General features: G+C 32.1%; 2 protein-coding genes across 2 annotated transcripts; one reads left to right on the forward strand and one right to left on the reverse strand.

Moving 5' to 3' along the window:
* Positions 1-5,908: 5,908 nt before the first annotated feature.
* Positions 5,909-9,156, forward strand: LOC139521121 (large ribosomal subunit protein bL35m-like). Its single transcript, XM_071314423.1, has 3 exons — positions 5,909-6,051; positions 7,402-7,540; positions 8,700-9,156. Exons 1-3 carry the CDS (start codon positions 6,024-6,026, stop codon positions 9,094-9,096), a joined length of 564 nt encoding a protein of 187 aa, XP_071170524.1. The 5' UTR covers positions 5,909-6,023; the 3' UTR covers positions 9,097-9,156.
* A 2,636-nt stretch (positions 9,157-11,792) lies between these two features.
* LOC139521122 (heat shock 70 kDa protein 13-like) lies at positions 11,793-23,119 on the reverse strand. Its single transcript, XM_071314424.1, has 7 exons — positions 23,030-23,119; positions 18,820-18,909; positions 17,681-17,786; positions 16,859-17,003; positions 15,593-15,812; positions 12,140-15,409; positions 11,793-12,062 (listed from the first exon to the last, which is right to left on the reverse strand). Exons 1-6 carry the CDS (start codon positions 23,052-23,054, stop codon positions 14,697-14,699), a joined length of 1,299 nt encoding a protein of 432 aa, XP_071170525.1. The 5' UTR covers positions 23,055-23,119; the 3' UTR covers positions 11,793-12,062; positions 12,140-14,696.
* Positions 23,120-25,307: the final 2,188 nt, after the last annotated feature.

Genomic DNA, 25,307 nt, shown 5'->3' on the forward strand with positions numbered 1-25,307 from the left:
CTATTCCAAGTTTCCCGGCTATACCTTATGGTGTTAAATATTGAAAAAAAAATGATCGATAGGTTTTGGAAATATTTCTGACTCAGACAAAAAACCATACCCCCTTTAAAGTTAAACGGTTGCTCCCTTATATGATTAGCGTCGTCAGTTTTACTAAATGATATGTTTGTTGTATCACATGATTCAAAAATGTGTCTCAGGTTTTTAAAACTGATAAATTCCAGCAGAGCACCGACCATTCATCTGAGGAGCATGATTGTTCTTTTCTTAGTATATATCAGCATTATGAAATAAAACAAACTTAACGAAGTTTACGTTTTGATCAAGGACAGGCCTGGTTCTTCTATATACTCTTATTTATAGTTACTTACTTACTTACTTACTTACTTATATGTAATTTTGAAATCTAAAATATAAAAGTGCAACAACACTATCTACACACTACTTTTGATGTAGCATCGTATATATCCCCATTTATATGAAGGACAAAGAGTTATCAAAGGTACCAGGCTTATGATAAGCCATACGCGTAAACACGAAATTTATAAAAATGACCATATAATTGATATTCTTGTCAACACCTAAGTGCTTACTACTGGGCTGGTGATACCCTCGGGGACGAAACGTCCACCAGCACTCACTGAACTTATACATGTATGTAAGTCGGGGGTTGTTTCTTTAATCTGATCACTCTTATTCGTATCAATGCTAGGTCCATTACAAGTCGTTGGTACTTCAGAGGGGCTGATTTGTGGCGTTTCCTGAAGGAAAGAGGGTATAAGTTACTAAAAAATTTGAATGAACGAAACTTTTAGACAAACAGATGATGGAACGGGGGTATTCATTCAATATATAAAAAATAAAATTGAGAATGGAAATGGGGAATGTGCCAAAGAGACAACAACCCGACCATAGAAAAAAACAACAGCAGAAGGTCACCAACAGGTCTTCAATGTAGCGAGAAATTCCCGCACCCGGAGGCGTCCTTCAACTGGCCCCTAAACAAATATATACTAGTTCAGTGATAATGGACGCCATACTAATTTCCAAATTGTACACAAGAAACTAAAATTAAAATAATACAAGACTAACAAAGGCCAGAGGCTCCTGACTTGGGACAGGCGCAAAAATATTTATGTGACTTTAAAACTTTAAAATTATTTTTGAATTTTGGCATCACAGTAAAAAAATATTATTGGTCGAGAAAAGTTATTATACAAACTTTAAAAATTTAGATAAACGTAATGTAAAAAAGTATAAATTATCTGCTAAAAACATCTAAGATTGAGGACTGTCTCTTCATTTTTACACCTTAATTAACATCAAAGAAATCGATCAAATAATTAGCGATTGTTGATTACATGTTCATTGTATAAACATACCTGTCAAAGTACATGTATTTAGCCTTAAGGTAAGTAATGACAACTTTATGACTGGTGATTACGATAGACAAATTGATTTGATCGACGAATTTATTTTTCAAAATGTTCAAGGTGCACCACTTTTTGGTACATGGTGCACCATTTTTGCAAACCCAGGGGGTGGTCACCGGCACCGGGTGACCACCCCCTGGATCCGCCTCTGAGCAGTGGCATAGACCCAGTGGTGTAAATAGTTGTAAAGTGTAGCAGGAACAATTCTGCCTAAGATTCGGGGATGCGGACCACAGCTAATTCTAGTTTGTAAACTGATGTGTGCGGAAAACGACTGATGCCAAAAGTGATGCGCTATAATATATCTAAGTAAATGAAAACCAAAAACTGAAAACAATATATAATTTAATCAACAAAGTACAACTTTTATTATGTAAAGCCAAAAGTGTAGAAATGGAGCATTCATTATGATTTCACATTATCATACTAAGGAGGCATGTAGCAGATGCACTAACCTAAACTCTGGTTGGAAAGCCTGGCTTTCCTTGGTAGGACTGAATGTCAGTCCTCAGAGGATTCAAAATAAGAATCTAAAAGTACTTATATAAAATATATAAATTTCTCACAGAAGGTAACCAAAGAATTTGCAACGATGCAAATATTAAACTTTACAATATAAATAAATATCTTTAACCAATGAATTAAAATAGCAAAAGCTATGTAATTTAACAAATATATCCTCAATAAGCTTCATGTAAATTAATTAACAATGAAATACATCAAATATGAAATTTAGAGTTTTACCAAAGGGAGCTAAAAATTAACTAATAACTCTGTCTGCTACATTCCTCCCCCCTAAGACAAACGAAAAATTTCATCAATTAAAGTCTGCAAACTGAAATGTCTATCAAATTCATGTATCTGCATCAATATGTACGCAAAATCCAAATGTCAGGATCAAACATTAAATCCAAAATACATCAGTTTAAGTTGAATCACGAGACTGTTCAAGGAGACCGCAACACCAGTCTGATACCCTCCTCCTCCCTTCGAAAACAAATGTATATGAAATAACATTTGACGGTGAAATTTAACAAAAGTCCATCAACGTTCATCAGATAAAATGTCTTTCAAGCAAATGTAAAACTATCACTTTTAGATAAATGTCACTGTTTAACACATACACAAACAAACATCGGCATCAGTTTCAAAGGATAACGGACGCAACTTGAGGTCTTCTTTGTAAGTAGGCTTCAGAATCAGTGGAACGGCATATAGGATAAGGCACAGCTAACGGTTGAAATCCAACATGAAAAGTTATACCAGGCAATGTCCACCAATGTTGATCTCACAGTGGCACATTTGACGTGTACCACCGGGTTCTTTTACTGCATTCCAACGTTGTTGATAACGGTAACACAGACGTTGTGCCACCGGAGATGGATCGGGTCCATCTGTATGCAAGGTTCTCAAAATAAAGTTAAACGATGCCCAAACTTTACATGGTACCAAATAATGGATCAGATCCATCTGTATAGGCTAGAAGTGTTCCTAACTTTAAGCTTAACTTTCACTCTATTGGTTTCTGCCATGACAAAAGTCAAGAAGTCGGTCTCCTGTAAACTCTCCAAATAATAAATAATTGGCTAGAGATTACAATCCAGACAAACGAGCAACAACTCATAAAACAAACCAATTCCTACTTAATACTAGCTAACAGTCTACACTTCAAACTACACAGAGGATCAGCCATAATTCAAGCCAGTATTGAAAATGAAAAATAAAACAAGTTGGGATGTGCGCCATCCCTCCCTTTGAAAAAAACCCAAACAGTCAAAACTGAGACGCATGACACCTATGAGTACATTGACATAAAAATAAAGTATAACTATATATTTACAACACAATGTAAAAACAACCATATTAAACAAAGGTAACACAATCTGAACTACAATGATCATTCCTCAACATCCCGCCTATTTCTGAGAGCTTTACTTGACTATCTGCAGACCTTTCATCTCTAGCATGAACTTTGATAGACATATTTGGACACTTAGACCTGACATGACCTGACTGGTGACATTTAAAACATCTCTTAGGTTTATGTTTCCTACGTGATTTCAATCGCCTTCTCAAAATATTAATTAAAATTTCAAAACTGTTATGAACTGTTTTACAACAATCTAAACTTTCTGTCTCATCAATAATCTCATGATCACCAGAAAAATGAACAGCTTCATATTCAATAGCTAGTGATAAAGCCTCATCTAAACTATGAGGATGCTTAAAAGTGACAAATTTAGCCATCTCAATATTCAAACATGATGTAAATAAGTCAGTAAAATATGAATCCAAATCTGAAAAATTATCAGGATAAGCCTTATGAGCAAGTATCTTGAAACGCTGACCAAATTCTGAAATTGTTTCATTTTCCTTCAAACTACAAACTCGCAGTTGAAATTTAAAATATGCCACCCTCTCCTTAGGATTGAACCTCTGAATGAGAACATTTTTCAAGCAGTCATAATCGTATAACTGTGGCCTCTTTAAGAAACGTAAGATAGTTTGAGCATCACCTCTCAAATTCATTATCAACTGACATGCCATCTCAAATTCATTCCACTGATTCCAAAGAGAAACTGTCTCAAAATGAACAAAATAATCTGTAATATCAATGCTTATACCATCAAACAAACAAGGTTTTTCTTCAAACCTCATCATAACTGAATAAACATTTACAAAATGAACCAAACTATGAAAATAAAATACCCCAGAAATAACTATTCAAAACTGCTCTGATTAGGACTGTCATATCCAGTAGCACCAATAACTGACTCAAATGTCTGCTCCATTTCTTATATATAATTTTGTTCAGTTACAAACCAGAAAAGCTGCTTTAGAATTCCACACCCCACCCGCACTACCAAATGTAGTAGGAACAATTCTGCCTAAGATTCGGGGATGCGGACCACAGTTAATTCTAGTTTGTAAACTGATGTGTGCGGAAAACGACTGATGCCAAAAGTGATGCGCTATAATATATCTAAGTAAATGAAAACCAAAAACTGAAAACAATATATAATTTAATCAACAAAGTACAACTTTTATTATGTAAAGCCAAAAGTGTAGAAATGGAGCATTCATTATGATTTCACATTATCATACTAAGGAGGCATGTAGCAGATGCACTAACCTAAACTCTGGTTGGAAAGCCTGGCTTTCCTTGGTAGGATTGAATGTCAGTCCTCAGAGGATTCAAAATAAGAATCTAAAAGTACTTATATAAAATATATAAATTTCTCACAGAAGGTAACCAAAGAATTTGCAACGATGCAAATATTAAACTTTACAATATAAATAAATATCTTTAACCAATGAATTAAAATAGCAAAAGCTATGTAATTTAACAAATATATCCTCAATAAGCTTCATGTAAATTAATTAACAATGAAATACATCAAATATGAAATTTAGAGTTTTACCAAAGGGAGCTAAAAATTAACTAATAACTCTGTCTGCTACAGTAACATGATTATGATTTATACGCCATACGCGCGTTTCGTCTACATAAGACTCATCAGTGACGCTCAGATCAAAATAGTTATAAAGCCAAACAAGTACAAAGTTGAAGAACATTGATATATCCCAAAATTCCAAAAAAATGTGCCAAATACGGCTAAGGTAAGAAGAAGAAGAAGAAGAAGAAGAAGAAGAAGAAGAAGAAGAAGAAGAAGAAGAAGAAGAAGAAGAAGAAGAAGAAGAAGAAGAAGAAGAAGAAGAAGAAGAAGAAGAAGAAGAAGAAGAAGAAGAAGAAGAAGAAGAAGAAGAAGAAGAAGAAGAAGAAGAAGAATGCACTTTCTTAATTTGTAAACGTATTTTCTTCATTCGTTTCATGAATTTCCACATTCTTTTTATGTGGAACTATTTCATTCCAGACATGTAAAACTTCTTGATTTGTATCTTGTAGTTTTCAGTCTTTAGAAACGTAACTTCCCTTTGGCTGGGCGACTGGCAGCGGTAACAATTGCACTGACACGATCTTCCAAAACGTGACCCAAACGAAGAAACATTTCACAAATCAAGAAATGTAGAAATTCATGTAACAGATAGAAAAAGTACATGTTACAAATTAAGAAATGATATTTTACAAATAAAGAAATTGCATGTTACATATTCAAATATTTTTTTTATAACTATGGCGGATATTCCCTTCCATAAAATACGGCTTATGTAATCTATTCCTGGGATAAGAATCAATGGTTTTTTTTTTTCGGGGAAAACATTTATTGTTATAAAATATTATTATTCTATTCTCCTGGGTGCCTTTTCTTTTCCCTGACGCTCCCGGGCGCTTTTTAGTTGGACCGGTTTTAACGTGGCCTCTTCATACCTAATTATCGGCCAGTATGATAACATATTTCAATTTTCAGCACCGATAACACATTTGCTACTTTGCCGGTGCTGGCAAAATAGTCACTGCCTTAAATAAAGCATCCGTAAATTTGGTAATAATCCTTTAGTCTTTAGTTTCCGTTGTGGTGTGTTGTGAAACAAACATGAATTAGGTAACCGTCAACTTTTTTTTATGATCCCAGCTGCGAACAACCGGAGGTGACCCAATCTTTGTAGTGTAATAGACCAACTTCAGAAATGGCAGCGCCCATGAAAAAATTTACAGGTAACAGAGACCGAAAATTTATCACTATATATGCACAATTTTGTATCATTCAATGAAATTTCCTGAATACATTTATTCACGAGCAGGAGACAACATTATTTCAGCATTTTAGTGTGTGTTGTTCGCTTGTATATTTCACTCTAAAAAAAAGTCTCTATAGAATAAATATAAATTACCAAGGACGTATAACTAACATACGTCCTTGAAATTACTAATATAAATAAGTATAATTTTCTATCAAGGATAATATACCTTAAATCAGTTTACAGCTAAGTGCATAGATGAATAAATCAATAATATGAGACGGGCATTACCTGTGAATGGGGACGAAGTCTGTATTAATTTTTTTTTATTCAAACATGTTGATAAACGGAAATAACGTAACGTTTCCGATATTGGTTCTGTTGTTAGGGATTTAATTGTGACGTTATTTAAGTTATGACGTCATATTGAATGTAAACAAAGAAACGCTGTTATCAGGTAACGTTTTTTTCATATCAAACAATTATTAAAAATTATTGGCTGTTGAATTCCTTCCTATATTTGTTGATATGTTGATAAATATACATTTTATTCAAAGTCTCATGCCAACAAGACCGGAACAGGAAGGAGATCTGAAAAAAAAGTTAACGATTTTGAGTTCATTAGTAGAATGAAAAATTAAAAAAAAAAAATTGTTTATTGATTTTTCAACCGTAATTGGGGACTTTGTCCCCATATTAAACAGAGTCCTCAATCTCAATCTTTAAAGGCCTGTTGGCACGAATACACCTTAACGCTAATCCCGGCTGACCCGTCCGCTTGAACTTTTGACGCATACAACAATCACTTTTGCATTGTGGCGTCAGATATTTTGTTTTATGACGTCAAAATTTTAAAGGGAACCTGTGTGATTTTCAGTAATGGCGGACAAATAGCGATAAGGTGTATTATCCCAATGTGTGGTTTTCCTCTCTGGTGCATTTTCCTCGACGTATTTTCTTCCCTGTGCTTTAAATTGGTATGTACTGGTTAAGATTGGCATGTTTGGTGTATCAAAGTTAAGAATCTTGTTGCTAACATTTTTCTTCATGTTCTTCTTGTCACTTCTTGTCCCTAAATTAAAATTCTTCTTGTCGCTAATTAATGAGACCCATGATTGATGATTATAGTTTATTGGTAATACTCGACAGATGTTATCTGTGAAAGTGGGCAAAGTCTTTTTTAACTTTCAATAATGTTATACTTTTTTTTGATTTTTTTTTGCAACAGTACTACTTGTCATACTACATGTAATAATCAATAATACTATCATACATTAATATACATGTATCTTTCATTGATTTTTCATAATGTTTTTTTTTATTTCAGGATTACTACCTCCCCTGTGCAAAGCATTTTCAGCATGTTGTCATGTGAAGCCAGCATTAACCATTTCAAATAGATTGTATACACCAATACAGTCTGCTCGTACCTACAGTATTCTTCCCAATGGATCATTTCCCTTAAGGTGATGTATATATTGCTTAAAATCAAACTCAGATATGCCACCAATTGAGAGAAAAAAAAGATTTGAAAGTCAGATAATTTTAATGCAACAAATATAAAGTATACTTTTTTTTTTAAACATTTATATAAAATGCAGAAAATTTCTTACTGTCTTCAGTAGACATAAGAAGATCTGGTATGATTCATTTTAAATATGTAACTAAAAGAATTTCATTGATTTATAAGTTGACCTGCTTTAATGCAACAAATATAAAGTATACTTTTTTTTTAATGCAACAAATATAAAGTATACTTTTTTTTTTAAACATTTATATAAAATGCAGAAAATTTCTTACTGTCTTCAGTAGACATAAGAAGATCTGGTATGATTCATTTTAAATATGTAACTAAAAGAATTTCATTGATTTATAAGTTGACCTGCTTACTGTTCCAGTCAACATGGACAACAGGGAACAGGTTAAGTATCTAAGGCCTATGGAAAAAATTTAAGATAATGTACATGATTGTACAGTGTTTTTACTATCATGACTATAGACATGATAGGTATTGAGTGTAAATTTGTCAAAAGGTTGTCTATTTTATTTTGCAATTCCAGATTTTTATGCCCCACCTATGATAGTAGAGGGGCATTATAATTTTGGTCTGAGGGTCCGTTCGTTCGTCTGTTTGTACGTCCTTCCGTTTGTCCCGCTTCAGGTTAAAGTTTTTGGTCGATGTAGTTTTTGATGAAGTTGAAGTCCAATCAACTTGACATATAGTACACATGTTCCCTATGATATGATCTTTCTAATTTAAATGCCAAATTATATTTTTGACCTCAATTTCAGGGTCCACTGAACATAGAAAATGATAGTGCGAGTTTCAGGTTAAAGTTTTTGGTCAAGGTAGTTTTTGATGAAGTTGAAGTCCAATCATCTTGAAACTTTGTACACATGTTCTCTATGATATGATCTTTATAATTTCAATGCCAAATTAGGTTTTTGAACCAAATTTCCTGGTCCACTGTACATAGAAAATTATAGTGTGAGTGGGGCATCTGTGTACTTAGGACACATTCTTGTTTTGATTATTTTTTTCAACATAATTTTTTGACATTGAAAACATACGAAGATTAAAACTTTTTAGAACAATTTTTAAGATGTTCATTGATTTATTTGTAGGAGAAGCATTTTACAGAATTACATGCCACTTGTTCAAACTTCTGTGAGAACCAGAATGGATTGGGCAGAACCTACAATAGTTTGTGATAAGAAAGAGGGTAAACCTCAATCAAACAAAAATGTTCTCAAAAGATTTAAAAGACTAAATTGTGGATTATGGATCCGAACCAGGGCTGGAAGAAGCAAAAAACTGTGGAGAATGGGTCAGCAAAAAAAGTGGCGACACAGACTTCATGTTGTATGTAATGCTTCACAGTCTACACTTCTTGACAAAATGGTCACAAAATATTGGAAGAAGAAAACCTACTTTGTTGATGATCCGTATGAACCTTATCAAAAAAGAACAAAAATGGAAAAGTTTGGTGTGGACATACAAAAACCAAAATTTGTTCCTTGAATATATATGTCAGAATAAAATTGAATTATTGATTTGTTTGAATTAAATATGTTAGTTGCATTTGATTATAGTTCTTTATCTTGCCAACATAATTATTGTGAAGCAAGGTATAGCCATAGGTGTTTCCTTTCTGGCATGAACCATATTGACAAAGGTGTTTTCTCTGTTATCTATAAATGTTCAATTAACTATTCTGATATTACATGCTGCTTTCACTTTGTAAACTCCAAGAAATGAAATTCTAAATATATCTATATTTAGTGATTTATAGCAGATGCACATATTTATGGCTGGTATATAGTTAACCCCTTGTAAATCTACATGTGCCGGTATTGTGACCCTGGGACTATTATACTAACTTATACTAATATGTTAGTATAATAGTCCCCATGTAACCCAAGTACAAACACTGTCAATTTTGCTGTGTGAAAATTGAAATTGAAAAAAAAAAAGAACTGAATCTAAATTTGAATGCAAAACAAAATGCAGTAGAGCTTGCAAAGATGTATAAAATGAAAATAAAATAGATTTAAATTACATTTCATGATCTTGGTGCATTAAAATCATGTCAAATTGTGTAAATGCTTGGGTTGAGATTAATTCTAGAGGTGTCTTTCAAAAAAATTCTCGCAAGCCATAGATTTCTGGAAATATTAAGCCTTATCTTACATAAGGTAACTAATACAACAACCACACTTTTATTTATATACACACTAGTTATGTATTTGGATTGTTCGTAAAAAAATAGTTCTACTACTGAATTATTTCATGTAACCTTGACATTGTATGCAGATACCTTATGTTACAAAGTTTCTGTCTATTATCATCTCCAGTCGAAATTTTAAAATTATAGTTTTCTTGTCATGTGTATTTCTCACTTATTATTACTTTACTAGGATAACTATTTGGTATATGGGTTCCTTGCAACTTCTACATGTCTGTCTAGACAAGGTTCACCTTACCTTGATCTGATTTCATGAATCGGTAAATAAGTTAAAAGTTACATAATTAGTTAATTTCTCAAATTCTATAAGCAGTAGTTAATACTATATGTGGTGTATGAAATGATTGTAAAGGGTACAGTTCAGACATGGCCGGTTTTTGGAAAAGCAATAGATACTTTATTTGCTGTATGGAATGATTGTAGGGTGTTATTATCTGACCATGCCCTCATTTTCATGGTTTATTGGTCAATGCTAAGTTCTTGTGCTATGATCTGTTTTTGAATACTATAAGCAATAGGTCAATTACTTTTGTTCAATAGATGATTGTAAGGTTTACTTGTCTGTCTGATAGTTATGTGACCTTGCCCTCACTGGTCAATGTAACGAATTTGTGTTTTGGTCTGTTCTTGAAATACTATAAGCTATTATCTGACGATCTGTTTTTACCATATTTATTAAAGCAATAGGTCAGCTACATTTGGTGTATGGAATGATTGCTTAAACATGGTCATTGTCTGTCTTAGACCTCATTTTCATAGTTAATTTAAAATTAGACAATGCTATAAAGCTTTGGTTAAATCTGTTTTCTCCAATACTACAAGCAATAAGGTAAACTATATTTGGTGTATGGAATGATTGTAAAGTGTATGTCTGTTTGCTTCATTTATCTGACCTTGACCTCCTTTTCACAGATTATTGATGGCTGACCTGTCATAGGAATAAGTGAGTTTGAGTTATAATTATACGTTGACGTACTTCTGCTTGAATGAACTAATTAACTTTGTCCCCATATATTGTAACCTCAACTACTGTATATGTCCATTGCTAAATTAAGCTTAAATCATCCTCTCACTACAACGTATTCTGCCATTAGTGTTTTCCATTAGAGTTGCATAAACACAAACTTTAACATGTAAATCATTGAAAGTTTCAAAGTCAAAGGACCATGGCTGAGATCAGTGGGTCAAATAATCTCCATTAGATTTGAACCTCTAATAAAACTTTACCAAACATCATCAACCTAACACAAGTGGTTCCCCATCAACGGACCTTAACACAACAATTTAAAACAATTGGTGATGCAGTAGATGCAGAAAACCACAAGAGCTAGAATTGTAACCAAAGTGCTTGTTAGCACAGAAAGGTAAAGATTGAGTTAATTTATCACTGAGATGTCAAATTAAACATTGCATTGTATAAAGCATTGATTGGAGTTGATTCAACTAAAATTCTGGGCAATGGGAGATAACTCCAATTTGTAAAGATGGCTGTAACAATGGCATAATTTATATTTTAAGAACAGGATCATACTAGATTCCTGCTCCTTACAAAAGTTATGTAATTTTCTTGACAGATGTAACATCATTTTCTGACTTGAATATCTGAGCATAAATCTCTAGAAATGTTCATGGATAGGATGTGTAGAATGTTATGATCAATGTACTATATTTTGTGTATCAAAAAGGTAGTGATATGCGTTGGAAGATTTAGATATCAAGTCAGTAACATAGGGTTTTGATTGCAAATATTTACCCAAAAGGATCAGTGCAGCAACATTTACCAAACCCTTCATTGATCTTATGATTACTCCTTGAAGAGTTATTGATCTTCAAACACAACTTTAATGATTTGTTTTTTCACAGTTGAATTGAAATAAAAAGACAACCTACAGAATGAAGGAATGATCATACTCCAGCCTCCTTATCTAGCATATATTATAACTGATAGGAAAAGAAAGATTTGAAAATAATAACCATTTCAAAGTCATTTATTGCACATTATGACAAGATAACAAATGCTTAAATAACAGACAGTATCATAATAATGTCTTCATAAAACAAATAACAGTTAATTTAATATCACATACACACACACACTAAAAATACCAGTATCTCAAATACAAAAGCTTTTACCAGTATCTCTCTTCAGTGATTTTTTAAAAATCTTAAACAAACATTAAAAACATTGACGGATAGATTTGGTGATGGATCTGTCAATGTTGAATCACTTACATACTTAGTTCTACCACAGCATCAAGTGTGATAACTATATTTCTCCCCCACATACAGACAGACAGACAAATTTCTATAACATGAGACTTATCTAGCATATAAAATATCAATTGTCATAGTATGCCATATGTTACACTTGTTGAATCTCTTTCTCAAATGCCTATCCCCTGTCTTTAGAACTGATAATACCCATGATTTGTGAATGTATTGTGAGTAATATGTTAATGTGAGGAAAATGACAACAAAGATGGTGGGATACTAGATTACAGCTGTATATCTTTTCAAACAAAATTTCTGATTGAAATTTTAAAAATCTTTCTCATTCTTACAACTGTACATGTTTCTTAACCGGTTTTATTGATATAACAAAATGTTCAATTCAAGAATGCATTCATTTGCCAAATTAAGCAAATTCATTCATAATACTATTTTCTTATTTACATTGACTTAAAATACCTGAAAGGTACATGCACAAACATATTGGTCATATAAAATATACTTAAATTAATGGAATGCTCTCTTAAATAAATTAAACAATAATTTACATAATCTACTTACATTTGATGAACCTAACAAGTGACATGTGTGTTGCTATTTTTGTTACAATGGTGCTTTTTATCAATTATACAAAATGATTACCTTGACATATATATCAACTTTTAAAAGAAAAATAATATAACTTTGATCACATCATGTTCTACAGATATCTACTATGATCTACATAGTGGATCACATATATAATACAAAAGGCAAGATAAATATATCACAGTCATTACAGGTCTCTTGACATAACATACAGTCCAGCATAATGAGACAAAATAACATGCACTATATAACTGGCAATTAAAACTTATTTAACAATTGAATGAGTCCTGTTGCTTTATTGGGGTGTACAAGCATTGACCGAACTACTTTTCGTGTGAAGCATGGAAACTGTAAACAAACATTGCTTTTACAACTCTTTAATATTACAAAAAGATTGACAATCCTTATATTTCTATATATAAGCACAAACTCTGAAATTACAAGTAATATCAGGTTTTCCTTTAGTTTTCCTATGAATTATAGTGATGGGGTCATGGGAGGAAAGGGCAGTCATGAATGTTGCATTTTATTAAGAAATACAATTTGATTATGGAATGATTGCTTAATGGCTGTTGTCCTTGAACATTTAAAATATAGGATTCTCAAGTTCATCAACATAATTGAAAAATAACTATAAAAACTAATTCTTGATTGATATCACTTTTTAAAAAACAAAGGTTTTAATATACATGTATTGGTTATTATCTGTTTCTATTCAGTTTCTTCTCAGTTTGTAAGAACCATAACACTGTTTTAGCACTTATTTGGTATTTAAAGTTCTGTTGGTTTATTTTTTAGCTTATAAAGACTATTTACATTTAAAGGTGGGTTATCTAATATTTCCACTAAATAATACAAAATACACTAACAGTGGTCTTGATTGTTGATAAATGTATCACAAGATACAATTAAAAATATGTTATAGGAAGATACAGATCTAGACTGACGCAAGTTGAGTCTTGCTTACATTTGATTGCTGAAATTCTATTAATCTATAAAGCTACTCTGTGAGTACAAAGGATGCATTTTACAAAAGCAACACCAATCAAGCAAAGAATTACATACATTGTAATAACAGTACAGTTAATGGTACCAAAGGTTAATCTCTATCATGGAATGTCTTAGAAAAACAAGCTAAAAAATACCCGGCATTATCATTGAAAACTCAGATTGAGATTGATAACACACACGAATAATCTTTTAAAGATGTACATAGTATGAGTAATCAATACGGTATAAAGATGTATATATAGTTAACTAATTAGTGATGACAACTTTATTAGTACTATAACACCAAAAAAAGTTAGGAAACCCCAGAACACTACCATAAAAGTCCAAGGAAGATATGACAATGAAAATTAAGGTAAAACATACCATTAAAACAAGGTCAATTGACTGAATTAAATCAATCTGATTAAAATAATGCAAAGTTTGGACGCAGGATCTGTACTTCAATCAGATTGAAATAAAATACATTTGAAACAAAAACTCTCTCTCTAAAGTTTTGTGAGGGAGCATACCTTATCTAAAACAATAAAATTTCTACCTATTTTGATTTTTGACATTAACAAGGCATGGAGTTAGCAATAGTTGATCTGAATATCAAATTTTTCAAGTATTTTTACACTGGTTTGTTTTTAAAAGTTGAATTAAAATTCACCTTTAAATTGCTGAATTTTCCCTCAAGTTTTACATAAGGTTGAAAATATATTAAAAATAACCATGATCAAGTAATGATAAACAAAGCAATTACAAGTTAATGTACAATGTATCTGTAGCACAAAATAAAGATTGATCATCATGATCATATAAATTAAATTATTTGGACACAAAATAAAGCTAACCGGTACTGCAGAAATGTTTTTCAGATCATTATACAATACATTGTTAATATTTGCGTACCCTTTAAAAATTAACAATTTTACCCCCCTCTCAGATTATTTCTCTCTTTTTCCCTTCTCATAGCCCTATCTCATTTATAATTCTCATTCACTTTTTCATTCTTTCATCATTCACACATTTTGCTTTCATCTCCCCTATTTAAAACAATAAATAATGATCAGTTGATTTGTATTTTCTTGACTCTGGTGGGTAGTTCTACTGCACTGACAGTCAATGGCCACATTCCTCCAATAATACCAGCTTGTACAGACACGCCCATTGCCACTGCCAGTTCAGGGTCTATATTTGTGTTGGGTTTCTTGTTGAAGAATTTATGTATCAACTGTCTAACCTTTGGAATTCTAGTTGATCCACCTACTAACACTATTTCATCTATTTCTTCTGGAGGTAAATTGGTAGCCTTTAAAACAGTTTGTATAGGATCTATCACCTTACTGAAAAGATCAGAGTTCAACTCTTCAAATTTAGATCTAGTTATCCTTTCTTGAAATAAAGAATTTTTACCTAAAGAATGCAAATGTATACTAAGAAATGTGTGGTCAGATGCTGTTAGATTTATTTTAGCATCTTCCACTGCTAAACGTAATGTCTGTAGATCTTCTTTGTCAGTCAATGGCTGTTTGTGTCGCTTTTCTATCACAGTCTTTAGATAAGAATGAAGTCTCTCATTGAAATCCTCTCCTCCTAGTATATTGTTACCAGCCATACCCTGTGTGAGAAACATCCCTCCCTGAACATTGAGTAGGGATACGTCCAATGTACCACCACCAAGATCTATCACTAAAACATTACTTAGACTTGGCTTAGTGTGCAGTCCATATGCTAGTGCTGCTGCTGTTGGCTCATTTATTATTCTGAATACCTCTAAACCTAAAATATAAAAAGTTTAATATGAGGAATTACTACCTGATTAACATCTTTAGGGTTTTGGGTTTTTGTTGTTAAAAAACTCTGGTGTATAGATATCTCATTGACAATCATACCACTTCTCCCTATTTTTTAAATGATAGAAAAGAATATCTTTACCCTAAGTACTCTTATGAGAAAACCTACCAGCATTATTAGCAGCCTTCCTGGTATAATTTCTCTGAAGCTGATCAAACTCAGCAGGTACTGACATTACTACTTTAGTAACTGGAGAAGTCAGATTCCTGACAGCAACATTTTTTAGAAATTCTATAATGGTGGATCCTATATCCTCTGGTCTCACCCTTTGTTCTGTGTTATTGACGGATATAACATATCGTATCATTCCATGTTCATCTGCTTCCAACTGTAAAAATAATAATGAAAAACAAATTATAAACTAGAACAGTGCTATAAGTCGGTTTATTTTTTAATTCAAAACAATTGAAAACCTTTTTCAAGAATGTGTTTGACTCCTATACTCTCATGTGTACAATTCTTGCCAGATTTTTATATCATCAGCAATGACAATTTCGAAAATAAGTCCTAAGCTTTGACCTTTTGAAATATAAATTATAACGGAAATCCCATTGCATTTTCTCTGAAGCTTTTATTTCTCGAAATAGTTCACTATTCACTATTCAATGTTAAGTAATGAATGATGAAATAGTTTAGGAAAAAAGTCAATTTTCAGCTGATATGCCCAAAAAGTAGCTTTTTCACTTTTTTCAATATATCCTAAATGACTAGAAATGACAGTATTCTTGATACAGGTCTGTGGTTTCTATCTGATAGTGATACATGTTATGTTTTATCTCATACTTATAGGTTTATGACACATGTCATATTTGATCATATCTCAAGGTTGCACTTTGTAAATACAGCTGTTTCTCAAAACACGCCTCTTTTGGGGAGTAATTGAATATTCATAGAAAATAAATTTTGTTTACATACTGGTTCCCAGTTATGCTCTCTGTGTTCCATATCGCAGAGACAGAACTTGGGAATGTTACCAGTAAATAAACATGTGCATATTGTTTACATTGAAATCTGTGGTAACCTTTCATTCGAGGTAGGGGTAGTTAAGAAAATTAGTGTAAGTTTAAACTCTGAGAAGTTCAAGGCATATAAACGTTGAAAATATGCCGCACAGCCCTATATTTTGACCTTTGAAAAAAATTGTGGTGCATATGAACTTTCAATTCTAGGATAAGATTTTTTTCAAAACTTCATAGTAAAAGTGGTACAGTTTTAGCCGTAAAAGGAGTTCCTATGGGAAATTGCATTGTCAATATTTACAGAAATGCAACCTATAAAGTACATGTTTATGACACATTTTACATGTAATGACTGTATATATTTGATCCTACCTCAAAAGTAAAAGTTAATGACACAGGTTCTATTCTATTTTACCTGAAACGGATAGGTTTTCTGTAATGTCTGTAACTCTTCTTTACCAAATACTTTACCAATAAAACGCTTGGCATCGTAGATGGTATTTCCAGGATTATGTTCTGACTGAGCAACTGCTTTATATCCCACAAGTATTCCATCGTCACTAAAACAAGAGAGAATTACTCATCAAAAGACTCATCATCAACAAAGAAAAAATCAGTTTACTCTAGATACTAGTGTCCTATCATTAATTAAATACTGTTAATTAAGAAGTTATTGCCAGGTTCTAATTAATTTGAATAATGCGACGGTATGACTTTCGCAATAAGAAATAATAAGTACTTGCATTTTGATATCCGATACATATATCCCTTTAGATTTTCAGAAAATAACAATATTTCATTTCCCATTTTTGTCCATTCTCTGATAATAGATACAAGCAATAATTTCTAAATTGACAGTACCCAACCATACATCAGCGTTTAATTTGGTATTTACTGACAAGAGGAAAAATATATTTGTGTAACTTTAATGTCATATTTTAATTGTATTCATGGAATTCTTAATATATTTTGAAAAATATAAAAATAATTGAATAAAAAAGATACATATACACGTAGCTCTTTATATTATAACGATTATTCTAAAAATCAAACCTTGCAGCACCTCAAGCGAATGAGCACTTCTCCTAAGTTAAGTCTTACCACTTTACCAATGTTCTGAAGTAGTAGGAGCCTTGTGTGAGTCTTAGCAAATGTATCATAGCTCACACTGGTACAGCAACACTACATTTGTATTTTGAACCCTTTATTTATTCTCGCTATATAAATGTATAAATACCTATATGCTACAACACTAGGTATACACTTATGTCCGTCTTGTGCTTCTAGAATATCCACTTTACCACTGACTGCATGATATACACCAACACAAGAAAATGTAGTACCTGAAATATAATTACAACTGATGTTAATTTACACCTTAATCATGTTAATAGCTAGGGAGCACATTTTCATGATATCTACAAATCCTGATAAACAGTCTAGAAAGCTTTATAAAAGACAAGGATATCATAAGGGGGGGATTGGCTCCTTCAAACTATTGTAACCCAACCACACTTTGTATGTTCCCTGTCCATAGTCAGGAGCCTGTAATTGTTGGTAATAGTGGTTGCTGTTTGTTGCTGTGTACCTTGTATAATATTTGTTTTTCATTCATTATTTTGTACATAAATTAGGCTGTTAGTTTTCTTGTTTGAAATTTTTTACATTTTTCATTTTTAGGGCCATTTTATATCTGACTATCATGACTATGGGGTATAGATTTGCTCATTGTTTAAGGCCGTACAGTGACTCATAGTTGCCAATTTCTGTGTCATTTGGTCTCTTCTGCAAAGTTGTTTCATTGGCAATCTTACCACATCTTCTTATTTTTATATTCTGTATGTCAAAGAAATAGTACCTATTGAATCTGTAAATGTATATGAACATGTAACAATTATTAATATTAAAGAAAATAAAACAGCATTAGAAAAATGAACTGTTTATACAGTTTCTGATGAGGACATCATAGATTTGTTAAAATATTTTGAGTTGTGATAACATGGGGGTATATAAAGCTCATTTTAGCTGTGCTAATTAATCATCATTAGTACATGTACATATAACTAGAAAATAAAATTGTAAAGATCTGTACAAAAGACATGCGATACATATGGCATAAATACTGCTTAGCTTCATTCATGTACCTTTAAAAAAGTATAAACAATTATAAAGTATCCTTTCAAAAAAAATCTCCAAAATCTTTGGTTTTGGTTAGGGCAAATGTAGAGTAAATTCTGCTAAACTACTCCAATCAGGATGGCTAATATTTCCATCAAGTTCTAAATACAAACCGGGTTAATCCTCTCTCATTTCTTATTAATAACCCAGCTAAGGGTAGACAAGGTTAGATTTAAATATTCCATCAAATATACTTACCAAGATCTATACCAACTATCTTAGGTTTCGGTGGCGGTAGGTAATGCTGAGCAAAGTATCCAGCCAAAAATATAGCAAGTATTGATGTACCTACAAAATAAAATATTCAGATCCTTGTTTAACCTTTTATAACATGTATAAGGACTATGTTTATTCAGTAGTAGTGTATTGATCTTATCAGTTATTACATTTTAAACATGTATAAGCTTGGTGTCAGGAACATTACCATACATCTGTGCATCATGTACATTTGACCCAAAGAATTATATGCCTATTCTAAGTACAAAAACACAAATAGCAGATTCATTTTGTTAAGAATAACACTCAAACTTATGCTAGGGACTATCTTAAACTGCCATTACATGTAGGTCAATGTGAGATGATTTTTTGGGGATTTTTTTTAATGCTCTGTGTTTAAGGCCTCACTGTGATTTTGAGATGAAAAACAGTAATAAAAGTGTTGATCTTTTGCTGTGCATGAACTGAATTTGTCACTTGGTTCGATGTTCCATATCCCTTATTTTTCTATAAAAATGTACATCAAATTGTTGTAAGTTATTCATCAGAACACATACACAACATGAAATGTGTTATCAAACCTACTTAAAAATGTATGCCTAAGGCCTCAGACCACAATTATTCTTCCCCTTGGCTAAGAAGAATTAATGTTTAATTAAGCATGATCAAATAATACACATAATATGATAATGAGTTACAATTGTATATTCATATGCTACTACAAAATGTAAATAATAATATGATATTTCAACAAAAAAACTTCTGATTATCTGAAAATTTTAAGCAGATTGGTTCAGATATATAAGAAGGGGGATGTTTATCCTCCCACACATGCAAATGCAACTCTAGTACCAGACCAGAAATTAAACTAGAATGTGAACTTTTGGCCCCAGTGGTTCTCCCCAAGAACTTTGGCTACATGTACCTCAACTACAATAATAGACTTCTAGCATTCCCTTAAAATTTGTATATAAGGATTCAACTTCTCTAAATGTAAGGTGCTTTGATAACAAAAAAATCTTCCAGTAGATAGTCTGATATCTGGATATGGCGCATAGAAATTTATTTTCACTTTTGTACACAATTATATCCCGCATTTTGTGAGGTACATGTAGTATATTTATTTTCATTCCGGCTTGATAAAGATTATTCATTGTCAATATCCTTTATGTGGACAAGTTTATTTATATACATCATGTACATATTATCTATTTGATATTATTCCCAACTTTGTACTTAGTTTATATATATTTTACCCTATACTATACTTTGCTATAATGATCTTACTATATTGAACATATTTTGTATTATATGGTTCAAAGAATCCAAATACTCTGTGTGGGCTCTTTGATATTTACTCACCAATGGCTTTTGGACAAACTACGTTACTTAATAGTTGTTTTATCTGGTTCTGACTAAATTAACAGTTCACCTTTTGACTATATATATTGTACTTTTTAACTATATTGTCAATGCAGAATTAGTAACACCAGAAACAACACTAAGAGCCGTAGTCAGCATTATAAGGTATTTACACAAGAGTGCATGCACACACTGAAATGTCTCGCCTTCTATACTAATCATTGATATTATGTTGATAGTCCTAAGTATAAAGCTAAGCTTTATTACAACTGTCACATAAACTTAACATTAACCAAGATAACTAAACAAAGACCAATGAACCTTGAAAATGAGGTCAAGGTCAGATGAACCAAGCCAGGCAGACATGTACAGCTAACAATGCTTCTATACAACATATATAGTTGACACATTTCTTATAGTTTTTAGAAAAATAGACCAAAACACAAAAACTTAACACTATGCAATGAACCGTGAAAATGAGGTCACGGTCAAATAAAACCTGCGCGACTGACATAAAGATCATAAAATATTTCCATACACCAAATATAGTTGACCTATGGCATACAGTATTAGATAAAAAGACCGAAACTCAAAAACTAAACTTTGACCACTGAACCATGAAAATGAGGTCAAGGTCACATAACATCTGCCCGCTAGACATGTACACCTTACAATCATTCCATACAACAAATATAGTAAATCTATTGCATATAGTATGAGAAAAATAGACCAAAACACAAAAATTTAACTATAACCACTGAACCATGAAAATGAGGTCAAGGTCAGATGACACCTGCCAGTTGGACATGTACACCTTACAGTCCTTCCATACACCGAATATACTAGCCCTATTGCGTATAGTAGCTGAGATATGGACTTGACCACTAAAACCAAAATACAAAACCTTGTTCACTGATCCATGAAATGAGGTCGAGGTCAAGTGAAAACTGTCTGACAGACATGAGGACCATGCAAGGTACGCACATATTAAATATAATTATCCTATTACTTATAATAAGAGAGAACTCAACATTACAAAAAATTTGAACTTTTTTTTCAAGTGGTCACTGAACCATGAAAATGAGGTCAAGGACATTGGACATGTGACTGACGGAAACTTCATAACATGAAGCATCTATATACAAAGTAGAAAGCATCCAGGTCTTCAACCTTCTAAAATATAAAGCTTTTAAGAAGTGTGCTAACACTGCCGCCGCCGTAGACGCCGGATCACTATCCCTATGTCGAGCTTTCTGCAACAAAAGTTGCAGGCTCGACAATAAATTTAAGGGTTTTTCAAATTAGTTTATGGTTAAATGTTTTTGACTTAAATATTTTATTTAGTTTCATTTACTTTGCTAATTGTATTTCAAACTTTATATTTTTTTATTTATCTGTAATTAACTTTCAATGTTGTATAGTATTTTATATAGTAGTATGGTCAACTTACTTTAGTGAACATTTTTCATTAGCATTGATTAACAAATTGTTTACATTCAGAGTTGTCATTTACCTGCATTGCATTATTCATGTTATTGTTTATTTGCAATTGTACAATTATACATAATATACATTATTTGCTACAAAATGATATATAATCATATGCATTTATACATGTTATATGTAAAGTTGTATTTATTTGTCATTACATGTATCTGTATATTTCAGATCTGTCGTTGCCTTCTTTGTTTATATTTAATAAAGTAGATATGAACATTCTGCATTAATTCATTTGAGCCTTGTTCCACCTGATCACATTTATATAAACTTTATATAAATCATGGGTATTGCTAGTCAAAATACATTGTAAATTATTTATGATGTCTTTAAACATGTTAAAGCTATTTGAGTTTTTGCTGTGACGCTTTCGATTAATTCCTGGGATGTCAAAGAAGAAAAACTTTCAATGTCACTATGTGTCATAATTTTTTTAATATGGAATTACCAACCCTGCTTGAAAAGGATTCAGGTAATCTGGTTGCAGCCAAATTCAAAAATCTATAGACAGGATAGACATTTCTACTATAAAAGAGGGACGAAAGATACCAGAGGGACAGTCAAACTCATAAATCAAAAATAAACTGACAACGCCTGGCTAAAAATGAAAGAAGACAAATAGACAAACAATAGAACACATGACACAACATAGAAAACTAAAAGAATAAGCAACATGAACCACATAAGTTATCTACTATATATATATAAGTTATATGGTTCACTACTGATCCCATACATTAAACGAAAAGTGTACGGATCCATAGACATAAAAGAGGTTTACTCAAATCCATACTGGGTGAGGCACGACAACATGATAATTTACCTGCGCTGCAATAAAAATAATTGACATCCTGGAAAGACGATTTTATGTTTTTGCTGTGATGCCTACATTGTGAGAAGCTTAAGGGGTCAAGTAGTCTGAGATTACTCTGACGTCCAACAGCTGTTTAGCCAGACAAGATGGGGCTGTGGGACCAACAACCCCAGTTTGTCTGGCAAGACAGCCATTGGACATCAGAGTAATCAGAGTTCATAAATCACATAATTATTTTGACTATACACAGACACTACCAGCATGACCAGTACTAATCCAAATGGTTATGACATCTTCAAAGGCTATTTTAAGTTTTATCTGTGACGCCTTTTAAGACGTCATTAATTATTTGGACTAGACCAGTACCATATGTTATTCTAATTTGTCCATAGCCGGCATAGACGTATGCTGTCTCCTGTTTCAATAGTTTGTTTTTTTTAAATAAAGCCTTAACTCCACAAGGTTTTCATATCAAACAGTAAATAAAATCTGTCAACAGTTTAAAGACTCTGTGTTTACCTAAAATGATAAAAGTAGCACCCATCCTAAAGATTCACGTTTTTTTTTTGTTTTCCCGGAAGTTAACGTGTCTAAACGTCTTAGTCACAGGAGTGGTTGATCAAGTTATTTAGATGTTTGAATTTAGGTTTATCTTAGTACCAACTATTCAGGAACAAAATTAACAACAACAATGTACATAATTTATGATTTATCTGGATTTTGAAAAATCTATTAAGTTCTGCGTTTGAGTCTTTTAAACCACGTTTGACCCCTTAAGAATGTACACCTGAGTGTCACCTCTGAGGAGCCAAAAATTCCTAGAATAAAACTTATTCTTTAAATCTGATGTTGGGGTTTACATGACTTTAATAATAAAACAAAACTGTGAGAACTCAGTGATAATCTTATGGTGGTGCACTTCTTCTAGTGTCATTTGAAAGGTAAACGGACAGATAGCCACAGGACATAAAGTCACAAATTTGGTAGGGCTTTTTGTCCTGTGAATTTCATTTGAAAGTATCCATTAATGATGATTTTCACATTTTTTTAACATTTTTTTATAAATCTTGGTACCTTTGATAACTTTTTACCAATTTTTAGGCTATCATAAAAAAAAAATAATTAAAAAAAAAATCACTGGCAATAAAACTATTGTTCATACTTTCAATAAACGGATGAAGCGAACCAATCTGAATAAATTTAACTTAAAAAATATAGGTAGGTTTTAATGTAACGAATATAAAAAAAATATGATGAGTTATACTATGTGCACAAAAACTTGCAAAGTCAACCTGTAAGGTGATTTCTCAAACTGCATGGTTACAACCCACTGATATAGTAATCTCACTGGTTTCATTGAACATGTTGAACAGGTGATATGCAGTACTGTTGAATCTGGATGCCGGAAATGTCAGACACTCTAAGTTTTCCACCAATACAATAAACATACAATTATTTAAAATTTGATGGCTGCAACTTGTTAAATCTTCAGAAGTTCTGTGTTTTTTATAGTCTACATTCTCCGGCAGTCAATCTTTTTTTTGGTCTTCAATGAATAGAATATACTAATACGAAGTGTGGTAAGCCAACTCTCCCAAGCCACAATTAATGACGTAAAAGTTTACTTTATATGTCAACATAGACCCCCAGCATACGACTTCAACAATGAGCAAATCCAATACTGCATAGTAAGCGATAAATTGCCCACAAATGACAAATGTAAAACAATCAGTCAAACGAGAGAAAAAAATCACGACCTGATTTGTGAACAAAACAATAAACGAAAATTGAACATGATTGGCTGGGTTAAAAATTTTGGCTGAAAAAACCCCACAAAAAGCCGTTTGAAAGGGACTTAACTTATAGATTCATAGCATAAAGTAAAATTAAAGTTTAAATTAGCTTTTCTTACTTTAAAAACTCCACTTTGTTGATTTATGCTTGTTGGCCCCTAATTTCTAAACTGTTAGAACCATAACCCCCAAAATTAATCCCAACTTTACTTTTCTGGTCATAAACCTTCAAGTTGTGTTTATACTTATACTTAATTATTTGTCCGGAAACCAAATGTCTTTGTTCTAGTATTAATATTACTTTTACTGTTGAATGGTTTTATGTGATATTCGTTTGACGTGGCTCGGTACTTATACATCTCGTATCTGTTTGTATTGTCTTTCATTTTTTGGTGGTGTGTTTTGTATATGCGACTTTTTGTATTTCTTTGGTTCTTAAATAACGTGACTCTGTACTTTAAAAGATCCCGTTAGTATGATATTGTTCTATTTTATGTCATTATGATATATTTCTATTATGAATAACAATTTACGTTGAACCACTGAAACGTCAAAATCATTCAATCACGTAGTGGAATTAACTATTTGTGGATTCTAATAAATTCTATATATAACTTTTGGACTAGTTTAAATCTCGGTCTATTTCTGAAATTTATTCTTGCATACTTTTGATTTTTTAACTCTATATACTAACATTGCCTAGGTAACTTTTAAAATTGTTTGTATGTACATTGAACGACAAATCTATGTGACGTATAAAATTGTCTGACGTCAGACACGCAAATCAATGAATGTGTTTGTAGATAGATGTTTTTGTGTTCTGTTAAATTGTTCCTTTTAAAATTGTTATATACGATGATGACTGATGTACCCATATTTTGACTATTTTATTTATTGTGTCTATTTAGTTAACGCATCAATGTAAATATAACGGAAATTGATGAGACTGTCATCAAAGTGAGAGGGTTAGCGCTATAAAACCAGGTTTAATCCACCATTTTCAA

Source organism: Mytilus edulis, chromosome 4, assembly GCF_963676685.1.
Source record: "Mytilus edulis chromosome 4, xbMytEdul2.2, whole genome shotgun sequence".
NCBI lineage: Eukaryota > Metazoa > Mollusca > Bivalvia > Mytilida > Mytilidae > Mytilus > Mytilus edulis.